At 49.8% G+C, this 19944-nt stretch overlaps 1 protein-coding gene across 4 annotated transcripts in view; it reads left to right on the top strand.

Annotated features, from left to right (window-relative positions):
* Positions 1-5960: 5960 nt before the first annotated feature.
* znf827 (zinc finger protein 827) overlaps positions 5961-19944 on the top strand; it is a 42178-nt gene continuing 28194 nt past the window's right edge. For all 4 annotated transcript variants that reach the window (XR_003798266.1, XM_029259092.1, XM_029259094.1 and 1 more), the window contains exons 1-2: positions 5961-6281; positions 17483-18637. Coding sequence is in view for 3 of the 4 variants with exons in the window: in XM_029259092.1 (XP_029114925.1) it covers positions 6239-6281; positions 17483-18637 (1198 nt within the window). In the remaining variant the exon portion in view is untranslated. The remainder of the gene's footprint in view (positions 6282-17482; positions 18638-19944) is intronic.

The following is a 19944-nucleotide window of genomic DNA, read 5'->3' as shown; positions in this document are numbered from 1 at the left end:
CTTGGCAAAGGTGCCCCTCGCGCCTCATTGTATCCTGTCAGGTCAGCAATCGCTCTGCTGTTTGCTGCCAAGGTCTCGGCTGCCCTCGCTGCCTTTGTGTGCATGCAAAGATTGTGGGTGCGAGGGAGCGGGGGACGGGGGACGGATCGCTTCCATTTAACTCTATTTTTCATCTACCGAAGCGGAAATTGTTATTGATATGTGAACGTCACCCGTGCAACATCCAGGCGGTTGTAAGCAGGTACTGCAAGGTTAATGCACTGAGCAAAACACATGCAGTACACAGATTTAAACGCTTATTAGGGAGTATGTAATAGACTCCTTTCTCAGGCTGCAACAAGCCTGTCGCTTTGCGAAACGCTTTAGGGCCACGGGGGGTGTTAAATATGGTAAAGTAATCAAATAATTTAAGCAATTAAAGTACTTCATTACTAACTACTTGATGAGGCGGAACAAACGGCTAAGCACAATGCATCCCTCATTAAATTAAGCCTGACCCTCTTCATTTAAAAGGCAAATTAAGGCCGAAAAGAAAGAAGAGGAGGAAAAATAGAGGCAAAAGTTTAGAAGAGCAAAAACAAAGCAGAGAAAGAACAAGGCAACACCCGCTCCCATCTGTAAGTTTGCAGATTTGATACCCAAGTCAGCACATTTATATAAGATGGTGCCATAATGTGTCCTGAAACATTAATCATATTAGCTAATTTAATTCCACTTCTTTAGATCTACTTGGCATGTCCACGTTGTGGCCCAGTGTGGAGCTCATTTCAATATCTGATTCACTGTAGCATCGGGATTCGAGACATGCGCCGTGCCCCTTTTTTCCTGCAACTGCCGCATCCTCCACCCTGCCACTTTAACAGTACTCGTGGTACCCCAGCAGAGACCGCTCCTGCCAGGGGGTTGTTTGATTGCGCTGTTAGACTAAGAAGTTCGTCATTGCCGCGAGGTGATTCTTCTGGCAGGCCTTTAACGAGCAGGAAGATGGATGACATGTATTCCCCATTTTATCAGCCGCTCTTCCTGATGGCCTCCATTGTCTATGGAAGACGTAGGTGTTTTTAGCCGTGGACGCTGATGAGGACTTTATGTTAATTGCACGTTGAAAAGGACGCGGACACAAAGGGGACCCCGTTTTATCTGACCACAACAATTTCCCATACAACTGCGGGACAGACGCGCGCATCCAGCGATCGGTGTGTACCGAGGCTGCCTTGAAACGGCACAGTGGTCCTTCAAAGGATTAATGTCACCATCCATCAAATGAAGCCGAGCCAGATATGTTGCAAGAAAAAATAAAAACAAAGATGAAAAGCATAATTAAAGGTGACTGCTGGTTTGGTATGTTTAGTATGACTGTATACAAATTAATGGAGCACCATGGTAATACAGGTCACTGCTCTCCTGGGTGTGCGGGATAACCCAGTGACTCCTCATCTCTGTAAAAGGACATCTCAAATTCACATTAAAAATACTGTTTTTATTTTCAATTTAACTTGTATTGCCAAAGCTGTTGTAGGCACATGCAAAATGAAGCAGATCGTTATAAAAAGAGAGAAATCCATCTCTTTGACTGAGCCGAGTGCCATCGGTGGTTCTCTAGAAATTGTAAACATTGCAAGCAGCGTAATGGGTGTCCCCAGTCCCCCTCCACACCACAGGACCAATGAGGAAATCATGAATACAGTGGAGGATGGCACCTGTCTCTGTTTGGGGGGGGCAGGTGGTACCCTGGTTTGGGGTGCCACGATATGTTTGCTGGGTTAATCCTATAACAAGGCTCCTGCAAACGCAGGGACCAATGTTTCTGATCAGGCGTAAGCAATCATCAGCGAAACACCCCGACAAGACATGCACAAGGCCAAACTAGACAAGGCAAGAGTGTCAGGCTACACTGTGGGGAATACCTGCGTTTGCATTCGCTGCTCTGCCATCTGCTGAGACACCTGAATTTTATATAGCAAGCTTGTCGGTGTGACTCGGTCAGGATGCTTTTTAATAAGTAGTAGTACTGCCAAAAGTTTTTAAAAAAAAAAAAAAACACTTTTTGAGGGAGCTCAGTGGCAGGTTCCATGAGATACCTAAGGGACACGTGAGAAAACATCTTTATTTTTTCCATAATATAATGTCTGAGGATTTTACTGGGTGTATAGTCAAATAAGTACACATTATGTCATATTGCCCTGCTCTGAGGATTACCATTTATAGTTGATATACAAAGGGCTCTTGTGCATAATTCCACAGCTGAAATTGAAATAAAATTTAACAAGCTAACGCTACACTAATAACTGAAAATATGCTTCCAAATTTTGCCATTCCATAGGTGTATTATTTCTATCTTAATTTCTATTTGCAGAATTCATATTACAGTTAATGTCTGAGAGGTCAGTATATTAATGCATGTTAAAGACTCCTCTGCTCTAGGTATAGTAAAATGATTATTTACTGTATCAGTCAATGTCCAAGGCTTTTTAGTTATGGAGATATTTGCAACAAAAGTGACGTGAAATAGTACAGTCGGAAGACACACTGTTGTTTTCACTGGCAGGGACAGCTGTGCTCAGTTGTCAGTAGGAAATCACATCAGGCCACTCACGCCTGACTGATGACCTTTAGGGTGCAACTGTTTGCGAGGTCACAGTCCTGTTGCCATGACGACTATCAGACAATCGTCCTGTTGCAAACATTACCTCAGCTCCGTGGTATCCCTGAGGGGGGGAGGGAGACGGGGGTCACAGGACAAACCTTGGCTTTCCCTTAGTGACAGAAACACTGAACCATCAAGTGAAAATGTCAACACATCCCTGTTCCAGAAAAATCAGTATGGAGTCAAGATGCCCTGTTAAAACAAGGCTCTAGATATCAGAGGTATTGTGGGAAAGTTATATAGTTTGCCCTGGAAAAATGTACATGAGCACTATGACAGTAATCTATGTATTCACCTTATACAAGACTTCTTTTTTAATAGATGCAACTATAGAGAGTTCAGATCATTAAAATACTATATGAAATACAAATAAACACTTCTGTCGTTCACCTAGTTCTGAGAGAAGTGGAAAAAAAATTAACTGGAGTTATTTAAATCTGCAGCAGAATAATTAACATTGTTTCAAATAAGCGACTGCAGTATCTATTTCTGAAATGCTATAATTGCCCCCCCCCCCCCCCGCACCCAGGTGGCCCACCAGCACAGTGTTTAAATGGCAGAGGACCCACGTTGGTGGGAGGCGCAATGCGAGCTAAATGAGAGCAGACACAGCGATTAGGGAGAATTCCCCCTTGAGCGCAGAGAACACCTGGACCAGGATGCAGGTGGAGGGAGATGGGGGGACGGGGGACTCTATTCGTACCCGTGCAGACTCCCTGCACATGGGCAAGGACAGCATCGTTGATGGACACAAAGCCCACTTCAAAGCTCAGCTGAGACAAAACAGTTTAAGTGAAACCTGCGATTTGTCAGGCAGAGATGCAAAAGGTTATGTATTCCCGTGTAATGAAAATATGCATATTAATGTTAGTCCATATTAATTAAATTTATATATGAGGTATTTATGATTCTGTTGTATGGCTGGGATTTCATACTGAGCTCTTTCCTCATTTCTGGCGTGGCAAAGGCACCAAACACCGCCCCAAACTCTGATTCACAATAAATCGAGTCGGACTGTATCCAGGGACACAGACACCTTAGACCATGGTGCTCTCAGTGACCTGCTGGCTTCAGTACTTTACTTCTAGCCAACTTTAATTTGTTCTCAAAAATTACTTTTGTTCTGTTACAAGATAGACACTTGAGTGTAGAGAAATGCTGTAAGCCGCATTTGCAAGTGAAAGCAAGCTAAACACAGGTGTAAATCATGTAATCAGGGCTTTGTACAGCACTCTCCGTATTCATGAAGTCTAGTGTGACCAGTGATCCTACACCTTACCAATAACCTTACTGGTTTCCAATGATACTAAATATTTCCAGTTATCTTACAGGCTTCTAATGACCCCACAGGATTCCTGTGACCCTACAGGTTTCTAATGACCCTACAGAATTCCCATAACCCCACAGGTGTCTAACGACCCTACAAGATTCCAGTGACCCTGCAGGTTTCTAATAACTCAATAGGATTCCGATGACCCTACAGGTTTCTAATGACCTCCACAGGATTCCTGTAACCCTACAGGTTTTTAATGACCTTACAGGATTCCGATGACCCTACAGGTTTCTAATGACCTCCACAGGATTCCTGTAACCCTACAGGTTTTTAATGACCTTACAGGATTCCGATGACCCTGCAGGTTTCTAATGACCTTACAGGATTCCGATGACCCTGCAGGTTTCTAATGACCTCCACAGGATTCCTGTAACCCTACAGGTTTTTAATGACCCTACAGGATTCCGGTGACCCTGCAGGTTTCTAATAACTTAATAGGATTCCAATGACCCTTCAGGTTCCACCTCACTCTACAGGTTTCTAATGACCCTACAGGATTCTGGTGACTCCACATGATTCCAGTGAACCTACAGGTTTCTAATAACTCAATAGGATTCCGATGACGCTAAAGGTTTCCAATGACTCACAGAATTCCGGTGACCAGCCAGGTGCCACCTCACCCTAAAGGTTTCCGGTGACCCTACAAAATTCCTGTGACCCCACAGGATTCTGGTTACCCTAAAGGATTCCGATGACCCTACAGGTTTCTAATAACTCAATAGGATTCCGATGACCCTACAGGTTTCTAATGACCCTTCAGGTTCCACCTCACCCTGAATTTTTCTGATGACCCCACAGGATTCTGGTGACCTCACATGATTCCGATGACCCTACAGGTTTCTAATAACTCAATAGGATTCCGATGATGCTAAAGGTTTCTAACAACTCTACATGATTTCATTGAGCCTTCAGGTTCCTCCTCAGCCTAAAGATTTCTGATGACTCTACAGGTTTCTAATCTTTAATAGGATTCCGATGACCCTACAGGTTTCTAATGACCCCTACAGGATTCCTGCGACCTTAGAGGTTTCCAGTGAACCTACAGGATTTCGGTGACACTGCAGGTTTCTAATGACCCTACAGGAATCCAGTGACCCTACATGTTATCACTGCAGACGCAGTGCTTGTATGTAGTCCAGCACGAAAACACTATGTCCAGACTCTCTCACGCCGAAAGGGATGCTAATCAGCTTGTCTTGTATTCTAATTAGGAAAATACAAACTCCGTGTCAGTCACCTGTGGTCAGCGGAGAGCACTAATTAGGGCATCCGCTAATTGCTGCCATAACGAGCTGCTTGCGCGCCGCTCTCAGTCCGCACACAAGAACGCTTCATTAACATGAGGTGTGCACAAATAAATAAATAAAATTATTTATAGAAAAAAACTTATCCAAAGCCAAACAGTGTGAGGCACTGCCACAGAAGAGAATGCATACATGACCAAAATGAAGTGCTTATTATTATTGTTATTATTGTTGTTGTTATTGGTTCACTATAAGCTGACAAGTAAAACCATTAATTTCATATTTCCAAAAAGTGTATTTCACTTAAACATAACATTAATTTAAAATGGATTATTACCATGTTATTACCATTACACATATATTCAATTGTCTGTAATAATCATGAGTGTGGAAAAAAAATTAATAGTTCACACCAAATGGGAAAAGTAAAAAATATGGGTAAAATATAGCACATGTAAAAAAAAAAAAAAAAAAAAAAAAAAAAAAATACAGCATATTTATGTTTAAAAAAAAAAAAAAGTATGCAATCATATATAATCATGATTAAGGAATCATTTCTAAATAATACATAAAATATATACGAATTCAATTAATATATTTCCTAACTAAAGAGAAATGTATTACATTGTATAAGTGCTGTGGATTGAGTACATGGTGCCTCTTGGTCTTTGCCGTGGCTGTGCTGGCTGAGCCCCTCTGTGTGTGTGTGTGTGTGTGAGAGAGAGAGTGTGTGTGTGTGTGTGAGTGTGAGAGAGAGAGTGAGTGTGTGTGTGCCCTTTGATCCCTGCATTAGTGTTAGTTAGGGGCTCGGAGACACACACTTACACAGAGAGCAGCCATAGTCAAGACACGGGAACAACAACGCGAGCAGCAGCAACGGCGGCGGCGCCTGCCTCCGTCCGTGTCTCGTGCGCGGACAGCCAGGTGCACGCGAGCGCTGCCATTTCCATGGAGAGAAGCCCCGTTTCTCCTTGTCGCTGAGCGCGGAGGAGAATGTGAGGAGAGAGGGGCAAAATGCCCCGGAGGAAGCAGGAGCAGCCCAAGCGCCTGCCTTCGCGTAAGTGCATCTCTGACTCTCTCAGCCTTTGCGGACTCTCTTCCTTTTATTTTAACGGCGCCTGCCTGTGTGTGTCGTTTGTGCGCGCGTGTCGCGCAGCGCTGCGGGGTTAACGAGGTGAGACAAAGGCACCGCCGTGTGTTATTTCTCGTTCTCTCAGTGTGAGTGTGTGTGTGTGTGTGTGTGTCTGTATGTATGTATGTGTGTCTGCGCGCGCGCGCGTGTGTGTGTGTGTGTGTGTGTGTGCGCGCGAGCGAGTGTGTGTGTGTGTGTGTGTAAAGGTCTGTGGTAGGCAGCCATGTTGGCGATGCGGGGCGAGCGCGCAGCCAGATGACCGAACGAGCTCCCGATCCTCCTAAAGGTTGCGGGGCGGCTGCGGCGCGCGCGACTCCCGCAGAAGGGCTTCGCGTTCAGGCGGGGAAGGCGAGCGAGGCGGCGCGTCCGTGCGCGGCTCCGCGGCCAGGACCCGAGGAGGTGGCCGCGGTGGAGCGAGGGGGTCAGTCGGATCAGAGGAGGCAGGAGAGACTCGGGCTCCGGGCGACGCGACCCGACCCGCCGCGCGCTCACTTCTGTCCGCGCGAGGGGGGAAAAAATGACAAACTTTCCGTCTCGCGCTCCGGGTCTTGTGCATTTCTGCATTCGGGAGCCGCACGAGTTTTGGTTGTTTTATTTATTTATTTTTTAAAGGGGGGGGGTATTTTCTTGCTCCCCTCCCAGTTCAAGAGGGCGCGTGTGCGCGGGCAGCCCTCCCCCTCCCTCGTGCCGAAGCCGTGTTCGGTCACCTGAAGTTCAGGGGCTTTTTTTTTTTTCTCCCCCCTCCTTCCCTTCGCAGCCGTACACTGCAGACGGACTGCGATCGATACCCCGGGTTCGAGGGCGGGACGCCGCGCCTTGACCGGCCAGCCGCGGGCGGGCGGGCGCGCGCCCGCCCGCGAGAACGGGGCCGAGCGAAATCGATCAGCCTCATCGGGTCTTCATCAATCGGCTTCTCGCGCTTTTCCCGCGAGCCCCGCGGAGCTGCGATGTTTGGGCTGTGCTTTTTTTTTTTTTTTTTTTTCCTCCTCCATCAGTGCAACATAAAGGGCTGCAGTTACAGCCGGTGGCCACTAGAGGACCCCCCAGTAGGACGGACACACATCCATCAAAAGAGCGCTGTGGAGCGGTACAGCGCGCCTTGCTCAGAAAATAAATTAATAAATACATAAAGGACACAGTGTGATAACCACCAACACGAGGGTCATACGTGAAAGATGCACTCTGTAATGGGACTTTGTGTGTGTGTCTGTGTGTGTGCGTGCTAGCGAGCTCAGTCAGTGACTCCATCCCTGGAAAAACTAGTGACAGGCAGGTATATGAAAAGTCCGTGAATTACCCTGATCAGTGGTTACGCAGCTGCTCAGAAAAGTAAGTGCAATGTGCACGTTAAATATGTCCACTTCCTTCAGGCTGTTCTTGCTTCTTTTTCACGTGAACACGCGTCGGGTCCCAAGGGCTGTCCGGGCCTGTAAGCATCTCGGGTGCAAATCTCCGCTCGGGCTCGGGAGGACCGTATCGCAGCGAAGGATTCTTGACGCACAGGACCCTGTTTCCGGACATATCGCAGCTGAGCTTTAGCGGTCGGATGGAAAATCGTGCAGTTTTCCCACATGTAACATTGCTGCACATGTCCTAATATATAAAATGACATTTAAAAAACTTCCCCTGCTTACTATGTGTGCCTATACATGTTTCGGTGATTAAGAACCGTAACTTTTAAAAGTTGGGAGGATGCTGCATCGGGCTCTTCTGATCAGATCCATGTGGTGGACAGCTCACTTGTGGTGAATACCGGTGTGTTGTGTGAAGAACTGTTTCTTGTCTGTTGGACACTGCTGTTCACGGATGGTGAAGAGCACTGAATCATAATGTCTTTCTGTGGTCACGCGTCATGCGTGGATTGCGTCGCCGAATATAAACCACCCTCGTTGCGTACCGGGATTGTCGGATGAGTCTTCTGGTTTACATTTATTCATTTATCTGACACTTTTCTCCAAAGCGACTTCCAACGAACTCTGTGTAGTGTTACCAGCCCACACACCTTATTCACCGCGGTGACTTACACTGCTAGATACGCTACTTTCAATGGGTCACTCATCCATACATCAGTGGAACACACACACTCTCTCTGTCACTCTCACACTATGGGTGAACCTGAACAGCATGTCTTTGGACTGTGGGAGGAAACCAGAGCACCCAGAAGAAACCCACTTAGACACGGGGAGAACATGCAAACTCCACACAGACTGAGCAGGGATTGAACCCACGTCCTCTCGCACCACCCAGGTGCTGTGAGACAGCAGTACTACTCGCTGTGCCGCCTGGTCGCAACACAGATTCGCGTGCAGGAAAAATGACGTCGCTTATGGTTGTGTTGAATAATGGTTTTGGTGTAAATGTATTTCGGAGGGGCCCTCGCCGCGGAGCACAGCGGTACGATGATGTCACTTGGCCTGGCTGTTAGCGGTCCGCATCCTTTGCCAATAAATGGTCTTTGTGAAGCGTGCTGGAGAAACTCGCCATCTGAAGCGGCTGGCCTGCAAAGCGCCCGGGGCGTCGAAACCTTGCCTTTCAGATCGGCGTCGTCTTGAGCTGCGCCGTCGTGGCGGCCCACAATTCCAGGCTGAGCGCTCGCGATGAGCCGTAAGTGAACAAGTCGCTGGAGATGGATACGCAGATTCACCTGTCCATTTGCTCGGGCGCTTATCTAAACGTGGCTCTTCAAGGCTTAACATAAACCGCTGCAAGGACCAATCATAGGTAACACGCTCAATATATATGATGGAAAGATGCAATGGCTCACAAGTAGGATGTCATCAGCTTGACCGCATTTCAGAAAGTGCTGCAACATTTTTTTTTTTTTTGGCCATTTTCCCATGTGCCTCTGGGGTCAGAGATCAGCCGAGGTCAAGGTCTCTCTGCATTCTTGTGAGTCTGCTGCTCAGATTGTCGAGATAATAGGCTGTCAGCGTTGAGAACCGGCATTCTGGGCTCTAAACCTTTGAAAATAAGACGTGTCCGGAGATGTGTGGTTAAGAGCTGTGAGCCGCGCGCTTTTAAAGCGGACTCGCCCTGAAAACCAGCCGCGGTGGGTGTGAAATGTCAGCTGTCGGCTGGTTACCACGGTAGGTTCCCTACCAGTGGACCGGCCATTTTCGGCTGGTTTTTATCCCCCAGTTTGGCGGAGGGGGAAAAACAGGAAAAGTAGGAATCGTGTCAGAGGTTAGCAAGGAGCCATAGTATGGAACTTCCCCCTCGCGCACAGCCCCCCGGGCGCCTCTGTCTGCTCACCGGCGGGTTGCTGGCCCCCGTCCCTCCTTAGCGATTATACTGACATTCCGTGGTCAAGGGCTTGGAAACCTTGGACTGAGGAAAAAGGAAATCGAGACTCTTCTGTCTCGGTCTTTGGCATCCGATTTTTGTGCGAAATTTCTGCCAAGGTGCGGGCGGCTCAGGCCCCGTGCGTCGCCTGCCGGCCTGAGCAGGAGCCGCTAATGATAGCCAGGTTTTCGCTTAAAAAGAAATCAAAGGGCATTGGCACGCCAGCGGATGCGTACGGCACCATGGAGGTCCGCGTGGCTGAGTCCTACGGACAGCTCGTTGGACATTTAGCTTCAGGAGGACTGCGGGTGGGATCCCCCATTGAGCCATCAAAGACTACAGGGTCACGTGACATCAAATCGCTTGTTGGGTTCAGCTGAAAGATGGACTCCGCTCTTTTTTTTTGTCCACATCAGCTGTTGACTGAGATGTATCGCTGGACATGTTTAACCTTATGCGTCTTCAACTGTTCTCCTGGATCATCTCATCTTCTGTGTGCAAGTCACCAGTTGGGTCTCACTCGTCTGGTGGGAGAACCTCTTCGAATGCATTCTGCGGCCCTTTGGAATGGCTTCCACGGCTTCCCGATCGGCGGCCCAGGTGGACCCGGCAGCCGCGAACAAGTCGGAAGCACCCATCTCTCGATGACCTACCTGCACGTGGAGCAGCTTCTCGCTGGGTGTGAATGAGGAATTTGGGGCTCTTCGCTGCCGGGCTGCACTGGGGACGTCCCCCTGGCGCAGTCGGTGCACAGCGGCCGTAAGGCGTGCTGCGATTTATCGTTTCGGCCCATGGTTTGGTCTCCCGAAGACAACCGGGCAGGGAGGCTGATGAAACTGGTGATAATTAAGATGTACCAGAATCAGTTGGGGTTTTTTTGGGCGGGCGACTTTATCCAGCAGCGACTCTGCACTTGAGTGTGAATGAAGCTGCTTCCTGAAAATGAGCAGAACGCAGCCGGATTCATAGAAAAGCAAACAAATCGGAGTTAACAAGCAAAGGGTTTGGAGTGGCGGTCGACTGCGAGATCAGATTTGTCACGGGGCTCGAGGAGAGCTGCGACACACCAGTTATCTGCACGCTTAGTGTCCTTTCTGGTCGAGCCTTTTTTTTTTTTTTCTTTTCTTTTCTTTTTATTAAACAAGCCGAACCCTGAGATCCACGATGAACACGTGGTGAATACCTCAGGACTGTGACCGTTTTCAAGGGGACCGCCAGAGAGCCGAGCCTCGAGCGCAAAGATCCCACGCGCTACTTTCGGTAAAAGAAAGCGGTCTCTTTGAAAGGCATCGTCAGCCCATGCAAGAGGTCGTTTATGACACCAACATCCATACAAGCCCTGACACGAATTTCCATGACACAAGAAACGTTACTCTATTTACACATGCAAATGACTTTGTGCACTTTTGAGAATTAAGACACTCTTGTCGCTTTTTAATTTTTTTTCCCCCCTTGGTCATTATTAAACAATGGAAGTAGTGTCCTGTTTGATCTTCAGTACATTTTGCCACAGGCATGGTGCCGCCTGGCCGTGGGGCCGATTCTATACTCTACTGGTCTTCAGATTTTGTGGAAAATTAGGCCAAGATCAGAGATTGTGTTTTTTTTTTTTTTTTTTGGATCTGGTTATGAGCCATGTTGGAATGTGGCTCCAGTGCTGCCTGTGGCCTTCTGGGTGTTGGTGTGAGTAGAGAAGCAGTGATTACGGGCAAGTTCTTCCCAAAAAGCTGGAAGGAGATCAGCACTGAAGGTTTCGGGGGGGGGGGGACTCTGTGTGGGACAAGATCTTGTTCAGGCAGGGGAAACATTTTCTTCTGATGGAGGTAACACCTAAGGCATTGGCCCATAATTACTCCAGTGCACCCCCTGGTGGATGGGCAGAAACAGGTGTACTTACGCTTCCTCTTGAAGGCTTCTGACTGGCGCTAATCCCCATGAAGCCCAGTTCTGGGTCGCCCATCACGCCCTCTTCTCTGCCACTTCCTGCTCCATGTCAGGCTCTTCTTCATCCTTCCGAGGGACACCAAGCTGGAGGAGGGCAGTTGTTTCAATGCCCCTTCATATGCGTGCGCGCACACGTAGAAACGCACACCCTCCCATCCACCCTTGTGTTTGCTCACGCCAGCGTTGTCATTGAAAGATCTGACCTCCCATCATGCTGGAGATGGTTGTCATAGAAATAGTTCTGCTCCTGCAGAATTGACCTCATTGTCTTATTGTTTGAGTCGCTGCTTTGAATCCACTGGCTTTGCATGATAGGAAGCCTGGTGGCGGGACAGATAGGCAAAGCGCGAGCGTGAGCCGGATGTGCGCGTCTCTTGGTTTGGTCTTGGTTTGCGTCGAGCACGAGCCGGCGGACCGCCGTTTGCCGCTCTTACCCACCGAGAGCTAGGCGGGCGCCGCTGCAGCAGGGACCGCTGGGAGGACGGAACAATGCAGCGGCCCTGATGGCCACCCTGTCCTCTGCTCAGCATGGAGGCGGGGAGCACAGTCAGCTCCCAGCCCCCGTTGCCCTCTCTGCATGCAGATGAGGCTGCCCCCCCCACTCCCCCAGTGCTCCGTGATTTCAATGGCCGACAGGTTGCTCCCTCAACCGGCGCTCTCTCCCATTCGGGCAGCGATCGCAACCAATCGTGATGCTTGTCTGGAGCCTGAGTGACAGGTCCAGACCCAGCCAGGCGTAGCTGCCCGCGGGCCATCCTGCCGGAGAGCTGTCGCACCGGGGCTCCTGCGGGGGGGGGGAGGAGAGAGAAAGAGAGAGAGAGAGCAGTCTTCCTCAGGTGACTGAGCACTGCTATCTGGCCGTGCTCAATCCTGGCTGTGTCCCCGCTGGAGTAGATCGGTGAGCCCTTCCCCCAGCCCGCATTGTATCCCTGCTGTACTGGAAGCGGTGCTTTGCCAGAGGCACACCCCACAACCCCCCCTGCCCGTGGAGACCGACCCCACAGCACCGTGGTTAGTGCCATTTTGGACACCCGCTTTCCACTGCTGTGTGGGATCTGTTATGGAGGCGGTGCCAGAGCAGACGTGGCCCCGAGCCCCGCCCCCCTCGCCTCGGACCGGAATGCTCCCCCTTTTCGCGGTGTGGAATGTCAGACGACAGCAAGCCCCACGTGTCGGTGTTGCGAGCGGGGGCTCCCGTTGAACACTGCCTTTATTTACGTCCTGCTGTCTTTTTTATGAACAGTTAAGGACACGTCACTTCCAGCGGGTCTCTTTGAAATTCGGTCTTTAAAGCACTCTAGAGGTAAATAAATCATTCTCCTTATTCATAAACCAGTAATTACCCACTCTTTTCTTTTTTGCCAGTTGAACTCTCAAGGATATGACTTTGCTACATAAATACCCTTAGGCCTTTAAACGTACCTGTATTTAGGAAATCGCTGCCGCTAATGTATTTTCACGGCAATTACAAAACTTCCTTCTGATGTAGCTGAGATTGCAGCAACTATTTACAGTTGCAAAATATCAGTAATTGCATGTGTACTTACACAATGTTACAATCGAAACACATCGTCCTACTTAAGCATTTTTTCCTACGGCTTTGATGACGCATCTGAGGTTTTGTGTGTGTGTGTGTGTGTGTGTGTGTGTGTTTTTTAAAACTAGAATAGAAAAAAAAAACGGAATGGAAAATGAACTGGAGAGCAAAGGGCGCCACATCTGCAGAGAGGAATGCGAGAGGTCCGGGGTGAACCGTCTCCTTTTTCCTCCAAGAACACTTCTCCTTCCTGTTTCACCCCTGGCGCTCTGCCCAGAGTGCCCACCAACGCTTAAAATACACAGATGGCCCCTGCGCGCTGCATTACACTACTACACAGACTCCTTTTTTTTAATATATATATATATATTATATGGCGAGAAAGCATTTGTCTTGGGTTCTCAGGTTCTGTAGGGGAATTAGTGGATTTCACATGTTTTATACGTCAACTCCTAGGCAGCTCTGGTTAGTAGCCCCAGGTTCGACACCTATAAAGAGCAGCCTCACCGAGGTCATTTTAATTTGTGTCGTAGCGGCGTAGGGTGCTGTATGGCTTTCTAATTTGATTTAGCCTACTCTGTATTTGCCTTCCATTCATCTGTATAAAATATTATGCATTGATAGGTGGGAGGGCATGTTAATTTTTCAGTGTACGTGTAAAGGGTGCCGGTGCTGGATTGCGTCGTCTCTGCACATGGCCTCTGCCATGACGTCCTGCCGCAGGGCTCATCTCAGCTGGGAGGCACCATTGAGCCCTGCGGTAAACGAGTTTGTGGTGCCGCTGCGGATCCAGCCATTGATCTCACAGGGGCATTCAGACCTGGAACGGAGCGGCATATCGACGGCGCCCGTAATGTTGAGATTGAGGTGAAATAATAAACGTGTGCCACGAAGCCCAAGTTGGGCTTCTGGTAGAATGTGGAAAGTGAGACGGTGGTGGAAGGCGGGACGGGGCCGGGCGTGTGGCATCGCGAGGCTTCGTGCTGAATGACAGCGCCCCCTGCAGGCCAGTGACCCTTTATCGCCTGCTTACCTTTGCTGTTACCTGCCCTTTGTGGATCAGCAGGGGGTAGTGTGTCTCGGGGTACCAGCGGCCCCTGAGCGCCGTTGTTGCTTCATCCCTGCAGCCGGTATACTTTTCGGTGACGGATGAAATGAGTGCCGGTCCAGCTTGCGTCGTGTTCTTCACGTGACGTCACAAGTGCGCAGGAATCTCCAAAGCAGCCAAGAGTACTGCTGTCCAAAATAAAAATGGGGATGTACTTCTCCCCCTCCCTGTTTGTTTTGTGTTTAGCTGATGCCTTTCTCCAAGGTGACCTGCAATGCCACACACACACCACCTCAGGGTACCTGCAGTGATCTACACATCCACATAACCTTTATTCATTTAGCTGACACTTCTAAAGTCACTTACAATGTTAAGGCGCTTACAGTGATTTACCCATTTATACAGCTGGGTAATTTTGCTGGTGCAATTTATGGTGAGTACATTCCTCAGGGTACTACAGCTAGTCAGGCATCGAACCTGCGACCTTTGGGTCTAAAGGCAGCAGCCAGAACCACTACGCTACCATCTGTGCCGCGTGGCTGAATGCTGTAAGACACGCTCACACATACCAACATTAAGGGCAATTTAGTCACCAATTCACCTGCAACACAGGTGGACTGTGGGAGGAATCCCACGTGAACGCTCGTGGAGACTGAGCCAGATTCGAACCCCTTCCAAACCCATATCACGGGAGCTCTGATGCACCGGCACTCCTGGCTGTGCCACCTGTTGAAAATGCCTGTAAATTCTTGTTTTCCCTTTCTCTTTTTTTTTTTTTTTAAAACTTAGTACTGAATGAACTGCTTCTTTCTTGGTAAATTAAATTAGTTTAATACTAATTATTGCATTGTGTTTACGGAGATGTCAAACAGAGGTTCGTATTCATACATAAACCTGGGATGTTCTTCTTTTAATCATGTCCTCGGTTTCCATGCAATTAAAAGGAGCAGATCTGATAGGTCTAGTCTATATTTGGTTGTCAGAACTGAGTCAAATCAACAAACACTTTATTCATGGTAATGTATTTTTACTAAATTAGCCAAACCACCTCAGTCATTAACCACATGATGCAAATTAGCGCCTGTTCATACAGTCGTGGCTCTTTTAAAGTATCATGTTTGTTTGTGGTATTTTGTGTTTAATTCCGATGTCCCTTTCCCACCTTTGTTTGACCGGGAGGGGGATGTGCGCCCCGTGGAAGTCCCATACTGAAGTACTCCGCTGTAGGGCACTGCGCTGTCGTGGTGTGACCGCACTGTCCCTGTACTTAGGTGCTCGGTGGCGTTCGTACCGTGTTAGTCGGCTCAAACTGTAGCCTCAACATGGGTTCGCCGGCACCCGGTTTACAGCACTTGCTTGTTTTGTTGCTGGGTTCCCTTGTGGGGTCAAATGTAAACCCCCAAAGACATGCTGTTCAGGTTCCTCCATAGTGTGTGTGTGTGTGTGTGTGTGTGTGTGTGTGTGTGTGTGTTCCACTGATGTATGGATGAGTGACCCGGTGTAAGTAGTGTATCTAGCAGTGTAAGTCACCGCGGTGAATAAGGTGTGTGGGCTCATAACACTACATAGAGATAGAGTTCATTGGAAGTCGCTTTGGAGAAAAGCGTCTTCTAAATGAGTAAATGTAAACATGGGGTTGTCACAGTAGCCGTGGTCTGAGAGGGGCAGGATCTTTCTTACAGTACACTTAGGGCTTACGTTTGTTATTTTGTTTCCGGCAAGTCACATATTTGTAATATGACAGAAGTAGGTACACAGGCCTCTGTGGAGAGGTGGAAAAGGAAGCTTCTTGATGTCTGTCTGTGTTTAGGGAGAGGAGGTACCTTACTCATTGCGTGTACATCAGCGGTCATCATCGCGGTCCTTGTGACCATGTATCCTGTGGCCTGACTGAAGTAGTTAGCTCACCTGTTCACCCAGTTAGTTGACACGGTTGGGAGCTCTGTGGGAGTGGCGCTCTTCTCCAGGTGTTCTGTGGATGGCTGCGTGTCCAAACAGCGGATGCGCCCCGTCTTCTGGCCCTCGGCCGGTCCCCCGGAGTCCGCCGTTGAACCGGAATCGGCTTCTGTAATAAACTTTACGGCTCCAGGGTACCGGACTCCATAACGTCTTTGCGAGCGACCAAGAGCGTAGCAGGAGCTTACTTGAGGTGTCCTCTACGCATCCTGGCCTGCAGCCATGACCTCGGACATGCCTTTCTGCCCACATACCAGCCTCTGTTCCGCTAACTATTTGAGAGATGTCAAGGTTTAGCGTTCCTCCCGCAGACTCGCGTCCTGCAGCAGACTGACTATCGCTCAGAGGTCACTAAGCCAAAGCCCTCGACCCACCGGGAAACCCGTTCACCGTTTTCTCGCAACCCGCCGCCTCTCCTTGGACTCGGTCGATAAGTGGAAGGTAGTTAAGGCACTGAGTGAATTAGCAGCTCCATTTGTAGATGGAAAGGTGGATTCTGCACTGTGTGGGAAGGCGGTTTGTTCTGTAGGAGCTCAAATGTTCAGGAACTGTGCTGGGGTCATGTCGAGCCTCCGCGTAGGAAACGCGGGTGTGTGGCAGGTCAGGGGTGCCACGATGGGCGCTGACGCCAAGCTCTGGTGATTCCTGGTGTTCACGGGGATAGGAGTCGCCCGGAATTCACCCCTTTGTGAACTGTGTGCGCGTGTCTGTTACACCGATGAGAAGAATGAATAAAAATTAGGTTACATCTGAATTTTAACCTTCCTTTCTTTCGTTCCTGGCATGTGTGTTTTGTTTTTTTTCCCCCTGCAGATTTTCTTTATTTATTAAAATACATCACATGTGGATATAGACAAACAAGCACGCTGCTCTGCCACGGAGGTGTGCTGTTTATTCCCATTAAGATTTCTCAGGAATTTTCCCCTTTCTTTTGTTCCTCCTTGTCTGGCAAGCTGTAATGTTTTGCTTATGAATATTGATACATGAAGTGTATATTAATGACCCTCTGTGACCTTAACCCTATCCTTATTGGCTGCCGAGTGCTATCTGCAGCCTCATGAATATTAATCCGGTTCTGTAACCTCCATTACCCTAATCTTTCCCGTCTAGCCTCCCAGAAGGGCCCGTCACCATGGAAACCCCTTTACTAAACTCTTTTAGACCCTGGGAGAAATACGGTTAAAAGAGGACCGAAAACCAAGTAGCCGTGCCTTGCTAGGGGATTAGATACAGTATTCCGTGTACAAGATAACGCTGCGAATGTCACACTGCATGGTATCTGCAGTCGAGGCTGCGTGGTTGGAAATGAGGTATTTTTCATTCACCATGCTCTATTTCTCTGTTCTCTGTGCGTCTCAGATGTGGACAGCGTCGAGGACGATGCGGCTGAGAGGGGCCCCGTGGAAGAGGACGGCTGGTTCGGGAACGCCTCAGACACGCCCTCCGAGTCCTCCTACGGGGACCTGCAGGATGACCTCCGTGCGACCCCCGACAGACCCCGGCCGGAGCAGGACGCTTCCGCCGAGAGTTCGCTGGGCTGCCCGACGCCCGTGCCCCTTCTGGGGCTGGAGGGGGACGCGCTGCGCCCGGGGCCTTTCTCTGCCCAGGACTCGCTCTCCTCAGTGGTGTCCTCGCTTTATGGGGAAGCCTCCCGTGCCCTGGGCAAACCCCTGAGCAGCAATCTGCGGCGCCTCCTTGAGGCAGGAGAGCTCACCTTCCGGGAAAGGGCAGGGGAGTCTCCGCCCACATTGGGCTTGGGCCTGCTGCCGACTTCCCATCATGCTCAGCAGCTGAGCGCTCTTGCTCGGAAGCTAGCCAACAGCAACAATAACAATGGCAGCAGCTCGGCCACTGCATCACCGGCCTCGGTGCCGCCTCCTCCGGCTGCCATCAAGCAGGAGCCGTGCGATGGGGGCAGTGGTTTCGTGTGGGCCGGAGCGGGAGACGTGTGGCCCCCCTCAGGCTGCTCGGCACCCAGCAGCAGCCTGTCCCCGGACTCGGCCATACAGAAACTGAAGGCAGCCGCCAACGCCGTGCTGCAGGACAAGAGTGCCGTGGCATCCTCCTCCTCCTCATCCTCATCCTCTTGCTCTTCCTCCTGCTCCTCCTCGATGCCTGCTGCTGCTGGGGGGCGCTCCGAGGAAGCGGTACGCTTCGACGCCTTCAGCTCTCCCTTCAACCCCCAGTCGGCCAGCTCCACACTGGCGGCACTCTCCAAGAAAGTGAGCGAGAGGGGGCTCTCGGGGGGCCAGGTGGACCCCCAGGGCCCTGGCGGCCCCTTCCTCTCACTGGTCTCCATGACCTCCTCCGCCGCGCTGCTCAAAGAGGTGGCGGCTCGGGCTGCCGGGAACCTCCTGGCTGACAAGAATGAGACGCCGCTGGTGCCAGGACCCAGTGAGGATGTGAAGCCCCTGCTGGAGCACACCCAGAAGCCCCCCACATGCAGTCAGACTGCAGACCTCCATCTGCCCTCCACCCCGAAGGGACGGGCTAAAGTCAACCACAGCCAAGGAGGTAGTGTTCGATGCGGAGGGCGTGCCTGCGGTCGGCCCGCGCTCCTCTTGCGTTCCGCTGAAAGTGTCAGTTTGGATGATTGTTGTTCCTTTGAGACCATCACACACTCCGGTCTGCCTGTCTTTATCTGAGGGTTATGTCACGGTACAAACCGAGCACGCTGGTGAAGCATCGTTTTCACATCTCGCAACAGGAGGGTTGTGCATTTCAAACAGATTTCTTTATTAGTTTTCCTATAAAACATTGAACACGCAACACGCAGCCAGGCTGCCTTGTGACACTTAGGGCAGCATGACAGCATCTCCGCATTAATAGGTTATCGCCGAGTTTCTCACATTCAACTTCTCTCCCAACTCAGTTGCCATTTCTTATGTTTTTTTTTTTTTTTTTTTTGTTTCCTGATCTCCACCCGTAGCCACCCACCCCCGTAATGGGAATAAGATGTTTCACTTCATAATCCGGCAGTTGAAGTTCAAATCTATTTTAGATATAAATCCTCTTAAGATGTGGAACTCTGGACTGATAGCCTCCCCTCGATCCAGGCTGTGTTAAACCCCCGACAGAGGAGCTGAAATTAAAAACAGGATTTAGTCCCTTTTGCCTAACTTGCGGCCCTCCTGTTCTTGTGGTGCAAGCGAGTCACGTGACCGCGGAGGACTCTATATTGCTGTAACGCGAACGACGCACGGCCGAGGGGTCGAGGAGGGCCGTAGCCTCTGCGGCCGCTCTGCCGCGTACCTCCCGCCAAGACCCCAGCCGCGCTTTCCCAGAAAAACTTGTCTTGCTCACATGAGCTGCCTGCCAAATCCAGGCTGTCAGCGCAGCGATGTCAGCGCCGCTCCGAAAACAGGCCACCGGGTCTCCCGCCCCCTCGTCGCATCGCGGGCCAGGCCTAGCGGTCGGAGGAGCGTGGTAAAACCAGGCCGACACGATCGCGGCGCTCGACTCCTGTTCCTGCAGCCACAGTGTGTGGCTCGCTCGCTCCTGCTCGAATCCTCATTGTGAAACCTCACCCCTTATAAAGCACTTAAGTGTTCCATGTTGTCGAAATAAAATGGCGTCTCGCTTGCAGTCATTTTCGTACATTAGCTGTGGTTTTGTTTCTACGAACCAGTTGTTAAAGCGTTCTAGCAGTTTGAAACTTTTTTTTGGCCACCGATGTTACCAAAATGCAGCCAATAACATGGCGTTATGCCAGTTTGTGTAATGGAAATGTTCCAGTGGCGTTGGTGCATTAAAATACTGTGACCATCACGTACAAAAGAACTCGGAGCACGCCCGGTATTAGAACTTAATTGCAATAGCAA

This window comes from Scleropages formosus, chromosome 16 (genome assembly GCF_900964775.1).
Source record: "Scleropages formosus chromosome 16, fSclFor1.1, whole genome shotgun sequence".
Lineage (NCBI taxonomy): Eukaryota > Metazoa > Chordata > Actinopteri > Osteoglossiformes > Osteoglossidae > Scleropages > Scleropages formosus.
Note: the sequence above shows the minus strand (reverse complement) of the source record. Positions and strands in the feature narration are given on the sequence as shown.